The 8,853-nt window shown below is 41.1% G+C and overlaps 1 protein-coding gene across 1 annotated transcript; it reads left to right on the forward strand.

The window, feature by feature from the left end:
• Positions 1 to 237: 237 nt before the first annotated feature.
• Positions 238 to 3,552, forward strand: LOC146558874 (uncharacterized). The gene is made up of 8 exons (XM_085248265.1): positions 238 to 313; positions 1,033 to 1,684; positions 1,796 to 1,856; positions 1,950 to 2,030; positions 2,114 to 3,019; positions 3,132 to 3,171; positions 3,280 to 3,340; positions 3,443 to 3,552. Exons 1-2 carry the CDS (start codon positions 238 to 240, stop codon positions 1,638 to 1,640), a joined length of 684 nt encoding a protein of 227 aa, XP_085104391.1. The 3' UTR covers positions 1,641 to 1,684; positions 1,796 to 1,856; positions 1,950 to 2,030; positions 2,114 to 3,019; positions 3,132 to 3,171; positions 3,280 to 3,340; positions 3,443 to 3,552.
• Positions 3,553 to 8,853: the final 5,301 nt, after the last annotated feature.

Raw genomic sequence — 8,853 nt, forward strand, 5'->3', positions numbered from 1 at the left:
TAAAAACTATGATAATTAGATGAACTTTATTTTAAATAAATAAAATTGATTTTCGGTGACCCTGGGTGTCATGGTGATGATGACGTGTTTGAGTGCGGGTATAAAAGCAGGAGGAAAAAGTGGAATTCGGGTTTCACGTTTGAGCGCAAACAGGAGCTTTTTCCCACTAGTGCTGTGAAAACTCGGATTTTTCAAACTACAGCTAACGTTTGAAAATCTTCAAGAAGGATTTGCAAAATGACTTCTTCAGACTTGAGTCGCGAGATGCACCTGCTCTCCCTTTTCATTGAGGAGGTGTTAGATCAACGCTATGGTGAGTACAGCAGGCTAATATGTCAGAGTGCTAGCAAACAAATACAACTTCGATTTTTGTCTTTTATTGTTTGGAAGTAGGACTTCATGAGTGTTAACATTTAGGATGAGATGTTTCATACTTGAGTAACATCAATTTTAACATGTGCCAGTACGCTATAAAGATGGCGCCATGTTTTTTTTTAATTGCTAACGACTTAAGGCGTTGGAGGACGCTGACGTCAGCGCGCGGCCGTTTTTGCATGTAGAGGGTTTGAGTTGACATGTTTGGGCCGCTGGCGCTGAGTTATACGTGAACGTTTCATAGATTGTGAATGTGTAAAGCTGGAGAAGCTGGAGTTTTAAAAGTTCACAGAGTCGCAGGATGAGTTTGAGATTGAAACAGTGTGTGCCTGCAATAAGGAGGTGGGAGGTTTCTCACCTAAATGTAGCTGCTTTATCCTCAAAATATCGATGCTCAACTAATATGAAGATATTACTCCTTAATGTGAATGCGTATTAAAACCTCAGTGAAAATCCACGCAGCCTTACACCACATGAAAACTTTTACCAGGTGAAAAATGTGAAGGCTTTCATAAACAATGAGTTCTGCTGGGAGCTTCTTACTGTTTGTGTGGAAGAGCTTATGATGATGTAAAGCCATGTCTGGACAATTTAAATTCAGGCTTTAATTTGTGTGATCACATGATTAACGTAGACGCACGCTTTGCTTTCTCGTAGCTGATCTGGTGAGTCCAGTCACTGCACCTCAGATGGTCGTCACTAACTTGAGGAACCGTGAACTGAGCAGGAGGCATCTGAACTCCATGTCCCACCTGGTCCTCACTCTTTACCATAACCTGGTGACTGGGTCCAAGGACTTTCCTTGCATACCTTTTAAAGGATGGTTCCACCGGGACCTGGTGACGACACCATTTGTCAATGTGAGGCAGAGCCAGAGAGAGAACACCACTCCTTCTCCTCCTACGGACTCACCAGCTGGCATGATGCTGCCGCCTGCGGGCTCCAGCTCTCATCCACGCTTCCTGACTCCAGTTCTTCCAGAGAAAGCAGATCTTGCTGTGCTGAAGGCAGATCGGAGGAACTGTGTCCGCACCCTGACTGTCGACGGCCTCCCCGTCACCAGAGTCATCTCCACTGTTTACCAAACAGAGGACACTGAGATGAAGAACCGCTGGAGAGTAACAGACTACAGCGCGGACGGCAGAGTTCTCACTTCGGTGCTCTGCCGTTTTCTAAATATGTCGGCAAAGCGTGCTAAGAGGAAGGCGGAGGAAGAGAGCAGCATCCGGAGCCCGACTCAAGCAAGGAAGCGCTTGAGATTATAATATACAGTGAAGCATGTCGAACGTCAGCAAGCCTGAACAAAGTGGTAAGTAGTAAACAGTGCTTAAGGTTGTTTCTAAAAGAATGTCCTAAAATATTTGAAAATCGTTGAGGTTTTAACTTTTATTCTTTCTTTTCTGCCTCTTGTTTCTAAAAGTCAGGCAAAAGAGTCACGCTGCAAAGAAACACCACACAGAAGATTTTCCCTCAGTAAAATGGTGAATATATTCATCTTGTTATGACGTTTGCTCACAATAACCAGGAGTGTTTCTGAAGTGATTCACTCTCATTTGGTGTTATTTGATCCAAAGACAACTGAGGGTCTTCAGAGCAGCGTGAACGGGCGTCATCTGAGAGCAAGACAGTCCTGGCGCCTTTGTGGTTCCCTCCAGGTACTCCAGCTTCATCCCACAGTCCAGAGAGATGCAGTTAGGTTGAATGTGAGTGTGAATGGTTGTCTGTTTCTCTGTGTTAGACTGACCTGTCCAGGTTATACCCCCGCCTCTGGCCCCATAACAGCTGGGATGGCTCCAATGGTTAAGCAGAAGAAATGGATGGAAGGATGATCCAAAGAGAAACATTGAAGGCCCTCTCACAAAAAAAGATAAGAACTCATTTTACACATTGTTGAAACATCCTGAAAGTTATTTGTTGTGTTTAGAAACTGGTTGAACTGTCATTAGAGTTTGTTTCGACTTGTTGTTCATTTCTTATTCGGTTCAGCTGTGTTTCTATGTGTCCTTAGTTCCCATAATCAGCCTCCTGTGTGTAAATATAGTGTCAGTCTCCCTTTGTCCCTTGTCAGAGTGTTAGTCTCCGTCCCCTCGTGTTTCCTTGCCTCAGTAGTTCTGTTTCCTACAGTTTTCCCCCAGTATAGGTTTTGGTTAGACTTTTTCAGTTCCCTTTGTCAGTCTTTGTATTTGGTATTTCCTCATCAGTCTCATCACTTTCCTCTCCAGAAAGAAAACAATAAAAAGACCTGAAGAGACGTCTATGCAAACGCTCTCATTGTGAAAGATAAGTATACATCCAACTAATCTGTGATTCTGTCACAGCTCTGATCAGCAATTCTTTCAGGTTTGTCTGTTTTGATGATGTTATTAATTGTTATTATCCTTTATCCAGTTAACTTTCAGAGAGGAGCGGAGGGAGGAGCGAAGCCAGCGTGCTCTGTAAACTGTCATTAAAAAAAAGATAAGTATATATTGATTTTATATTATTATGACAGCTCCTCCTCAGTGAACACTTCCTCTAGTTGCTGAAATCATTTACTAATTTTTTTCTTCCCATTTGTCTTTTGTTTTTCAGAGAAAACAGAGGAGCCAAGGTGACATTAAGACCTAAGACAGGACGGATTGAACCCTTTCTCGTAAAAAGATAAGTATTCACTCTGCTTTTAATCAGAATATTGATAAATATCTAAAATTCTGCTCACCTGGTTGATAAAGTTACTAAAATGATTCCCTCTTTTCTGTCATTTGTCCTTTAGAGAGAAGATGAGGAGAGTGAACGTCAGCAAGAATGAACAAAGTGGTAAGTAGTAAATAGTGTTTAAGGTTGTTTCTAAAATATCCCAAACATTAAAAAACTTGTTGAGGTTTTAACTTTTATTCTTTCTTTTCTGCCTCTTGTTTCTAAAAGTCAGGAAAAAGAGCCAAGATGAGAAGAAACTCCACACAGAAGATTTTCCCTCAGTAAAATGGTAAATACATTCATCATGTTATGACGTTTGCTCACAATAACCAGGAGTGTTTCTGAAGTGATTCACTCTCATTTGGTGTTATTTGGTGTTTGTCTTTGAAAGGAGAGGAGCAGTAACGACACTGGGAGACAAACAACAGGATGATCCAAAGAGAAACATCAAAGGCCCTCTCACCAGCTTTCATTTATTAAATTTGTCTTTACTGAACGATTTCTGGTGTGTACTTGTGTTGATACTCAGACAACAGCTCGTCTTTCTGTTTGTGCTGGAAGATTCAGGCAAACACATATTACATATATATGATTGTTATATGACACAGTTTCACATTTAGTGCTCTATGATAATGATAAGGTCCAGTTTAATGGTATTGCTAGTGTCTAATGAAATGAACACGTGATTTTCAGATCCAGCAAAGTGAATATTTTTCACTGTGGATAAATTACATGGAAACGTTTAATGAGTCATCAGCTATTTCACTACAAAGATGATGTGATTAAAGGTTCTCATACATGCAGGTCAGAAGTTTTGCTCCATCCTGGATGTTAAATGCTGATCAATGTTTACACATATCTGCACATTTCTAACAGCTCATTTCACAGGTCATCAGTCTCCTGACTGCATATGCAGAGTTTTATCATCACGTGTTCATGGCAGACAAACATAATTATGAATTCTTGTTTTAGTTCCATTCAGTCACTCAACATCAGGTGTCTGCTTGTCCTGAGCTGTGAGAACTACAGTGAGTTGCTTTCCTCTTTAGCTTAGTATTAATAAACCAGGTCGTAGGTGGGCACCTGCATCAAGGAGTCGAGAAGCATATTTTATTGTTTAATGGTGAAAACAATGGATTGTTGTTCATTTGTTTAATGGAAAGACTGAAAGTGCGGCCTGGTGTTGACTTACACTTATTCAAAGTGATGAAGTACCAACAGATACTAAAAGTCACAGCCTGAAACACGTCAACTGCTTTATTATTTCTAGTTATAAATAAACTGTCAGTTTATGGCCCCTGTGGCTCGATCAGGACCCTTCCGGGATGTGGAGATATTTATTATTTACTATAACTTGTGCTTATGTTGGTTTTTGCTGTGGTTTCGCTACTGTGTTTTTCTCTTTTTGCTTGTTTTTATTTTTCCAGCAGGTGATCAAACAGATTTTTAGTGTCTTCTCTCTCTGTGTCTCTCTTCTCCTATCTTTTTGCTTTCCATCTCCTTCTGTTGAGCATCTTCCCAACTTCTCTTCATCTTTCTCTTTCCCATCCCCAGTCCTGTCCGTTCTGATTGTAATAATTTCAAAGTAAAGAAAAGAAAGAAATAATAAAGAGCTAATACACTTTGACAATCAAGTGGACCAGTGTGGCAAAAGCTGTAATGATCCAAATTGGGAAAATAAATCTGTTGGACTGGTAAACTAATATACTATAGTAATACGGTATGAAAAATGGCAAACATGAGAATTCTGTGTGTTTTCCTTCTTATCTGCAGACTAACAGTCCACAGGTTTGGTGCTCAGACTCTGATTTGTTCCCTGGAGATGGAGGAGAGAGAGCACAGAGGACAGCAAGGTGGAGGAGTGAAGGAGAAGGTGGTGCAGCTCAGTGTCCAATCAGGAGTGAGCATCTCTATATATGTATATAGAATATATATATATATATTTCAAGTTGTTGTTGTTTTTTGTTTTTTAAAGCAAACACTAAAACTGTCACCCAGACCTCTGAAGATAAAGATAACTAATCATAAATAAAGGGAATATTATCATGATGAGGACACTATCAGAGGTAGTTCAGGGAACTGTTATAGTTCAGATACCAGAAAAATCGTTTTTCTTTTCTTGTTTTTTTGGCTTGACTTCATGGTAGGCAAAATGAAGAAGAGTGCTTGACTGCGCCTAAGCAAGTAAAAGCTGCATGGCAAAACAACACACACCTTCACTGCAGATGCATGCACAGAAACCAGTATTTTTTGTATCTTAAATATTAAGTAGTGTGTGTACAGTAGTCAATATAATGGGATGTGTCCTAAAGCAGCGAAAGAAGAGTTCTTACAGCATTTTGCAATATTTAGGATTTTATTGAACACTTTTACCTTTCAACATTTGTAACATTAGTGAGTAATGAAGCATTGCAGAATAATCCTGTGTTTTTGATTATTTATTGTACACTACAAGTAAACAACAATAAGTTAAACATCTGTCACATCTGTCAGAAGCTTGGATACATTTACTCCTACAAGGATTTTACTCTTATGAAATGTAAAAAGAACACGGAAATTATATTTTACAGAACACGGAAATTATATTTTACAGTTTTTCACATAAACAGTTTTGCTTTGCTTACAGAAACTATAACTTTAATCTCAGCCAAACCGATTTACTCAGGAACAAATAAAATACTAAAAAAAAGCCAAACGATAACATTTTTAAGTTATCTAAGTGACCTATATATGTTTAACCTGAGTAGCGAAAGACTGCGGTGGGTTTGAAAACGATTTGCCAGGAGTCCGGTGTTCTCACAGCTCTAGTTAGCCTAGCCCCCGGCTCGCTATCGAGCTAGTGGGTAACAGACGTCTCTGAAAACGTCGGAGCGCTTTTGAAAATATGTGGTGTCTTGATAAACTGAGCAGATATTTGAGGTTTACACAGTTACAGTCTCGCCTGAAAATATGTGAAACGTTTATTTTGTGACCCATAAAGAATAATAAGAGTAATACTAAAACTAACTAGCTGCCGCCATTGTTGGAAACTGAGCTGGGCTGCGCTATGAATTCTGGGACACAGCTACTTCTTCTTCTTCGGGGTTTAACGGCAGCTGGCATCCTTGTACATGCAGTGCTGCCATCTTCTGTTTCAGTCCGTTATTACACTCTTAAATCCTGCTACTTATTCCTGCGTCTTTTGGGATCTTACAAAGCTTCAAACGACGCTGAAGCTCTACGGTCTGACCGAGAGGGACAAGCAGGACGTGCGGCAGGAGGTAATCAAAGTCTGTAGATCAGTCATACTGGAGATGCAAGATAAATTCCCCGACGTCGTTGACACCGTCCACCGCATCGGTCCCAAGAGGTCCAACAACAACCAACCCAGGGGAATCATCATCCAGTTTACATCCAGGATCTACCGCGATGCTGTCTGGCGCGCTGCTAAGAAGTCCACCTACCTGAAACGTAACAACCTAAAGCTGGCTGAGGATCTGTCCCCTGACGACCGCGCCCGAAGAAACAGACTCTGGCCGTCTGTGGAAGCTGCGCGCAAAGAAAACAAGCTGGCGTTCTTCGTAGGAGGTCGTGCGTTCGTGGAGGGAAAAGAGATTTTTCCAGCCCTATGTAACAAGTGTCACCTGGCAGTTTGTTGCTCGCTGCCAGGTGATTGGCTGAAGAGCTGTGAAAAGGTAGTGGGTGTGTGGGGTGAAGTCAGCGCTCTTCTGTGGAAAAAAACCAGAGGCAATTAATTCACTCAGGTGCGAGTGGGTATACTGTCGGTAAGAGACTTTTGCCATTTTTTTGTTTGGATCTTTTGCTATTGCATGTGCCTATTTTTTTAATGTGTCATTGGACTTTTTTAGTGTGACCACGAATTTTAATAGAAGAATTGATCAAGCCCTAGATCGACTGCGCGCAGGGAAACTGATCAATATTGTAGGTATATTGAGTGTTTGTTTTAGTTTCATGATTTTGAATGGTTTTATAAAATTGCTATTTTATTGGGTAATATTTTAATTGATAATGTTGTTTGTTTTTCAGTTGTGCTGTCTCTGCTGTCCTTTTTTTTTGTTCTTTTGATTGATTTGTAATTTTGTTTTGGTTAGTCCGTCCAGCCGTAGAGGCGGTTATTGATTGAGAGTAAGTTTTGTAAGGGCGGACTAACCTCTCTTTTGTTTTTTTTATTTTAATTGTTTGTGCCACTTCCCTTTATCTCTCAGATCACAGGCCATACATAGCACTGATTCCCAGCTGCGCTGAGACCCGAATTGTTTGCAGTGTGTGCCACGATTGCAGTGTCACTAAGCGGGGTGTGACGGGTTGTAGTGTTATTTCGCACAGTTTGTGTGGTAAGTCTCATGCGCAGCTGGGATATCGGCAGGATGTGTTGTAAGTCCTGTCTGGAAACGACTGGGAATTTGTATGTTTAACTTATGTAATAAATAAATGATCAATTATTTCTTTGCCCCGTTTACTCATCCCTTGTCCTCGGTTACATTTTGGCGTTGTCGACAGGTTTCAAGGGAGTGGCCATTTTGTTTTGTTATTTTGTAAGGACAGCAGGGACAGGTTTGTAAGATTGGAGAGAAGGAGCAGCCAGGTCTCGATCGCCATCATGGAGGGAAGCGAGCAACAAACAATGGCCCAACGTATACAGGAGTTGGAGAATGAACTTAGAGACTTGAAAACAGCATCTGTGGGTACAGAGAGGCCCTCTACATCAACAGGAGCTACAGGAAGTGAATCAGAGACTGTGAGACCCAATCCTGTGGTATACGTACAACAGGATAGAAAGTTGCCAACATTTTCAGGGAAGTTGGACAATATGGGCTCACTGACTCTAGATGAGTGGATTGAGCAAATGAGAGACTTTGTGCGCACGAGAGGCAGAACAGAAAAAGAGCAAGCTCAAATCATTTTTAACCATTTAGAGGGTACTGCACGCACTGAGATAAAGTTTTTGCCAAAGGAACAGAAAGAAAATGTTGAGAAAATTTTTGATACACTGAAAGAAATGTACAGTTGCTTAGATTCCCACATTTCTTTGCAACGCAGATTTTTCAATCGTAAACAATTAGAAGGCGAGTCCTTAATTGACTTTTCTCATTCCTTGATGGCCTTAATGGACCAGATTATTAAAACGGATGAGGAAGCCGCAAGAAAAGCTTCAAAAGATCTGCGTGATCAATTTTGTGATGGTGTTAGAGATCTGACATTGAGGATCAGGCTGAGAGATTTGATTAATGCCAACCCACAGTGGACGATTCGTGAGGCGAGAGCCGAAGCGACCAGGTGGATGGCACAGTATGAGAATCAGCCTTTTAGGTCTAGATATAATCAGTCTGTTTCAGTCTCTGCAGATATGCAAGCTTCTTGTGAAAGTGTCGATTCTAGAACATCAGAATATGCTGAGTTGGTGTCCCTTTTTAAAGCCCAACAGACACAATTAGAGTTGGTCATTAAGGCATTAAACCCACAGGAGGTGGCTGCTTCTAGCAATCACACTTCTCGACGTAGAAGGACGGTGAATGGTAAACCCATTTGTTTTAGGTGTGAGCAAATTGGACATATTGCCCGATTTTGCCCGACATTACCCAATTCTGATGGAAATCAGCATGAAAGAGCAGCTAGGGCTGATGGCCAAACTACTGGGGCGGTGGAAAACTAGTACCCACCAGTGCACAGAGCCACACACTGGTGGGAGGGTTGCAAGGCTCCAGTAATGTAGAACTCGGTCATCTAGTTGGTGAATGCTTGGAAGGGGAGGTTGATTTGGGTGGGGTTATTATTTCATGTTTGCTGGACACAGGGTCCATG

Source organism: Mchenga conophoros, linkage group LG15, assembly GCF_057382185.1.
Source record: "Mchenga conophoros isolate Kocher_MC1m ecotype Shallow Benthic linkage group LG15, M_conophoros_male_GT1.1, whole genome shotgun sequence".
Taxonomy (NCBI): domain Eukaryota; kingdom Metazoa; phylum Chordata; class Actinopteri; order Cichliformes; family Cichlidae; genus Mchenga; species Mchenga conophoros.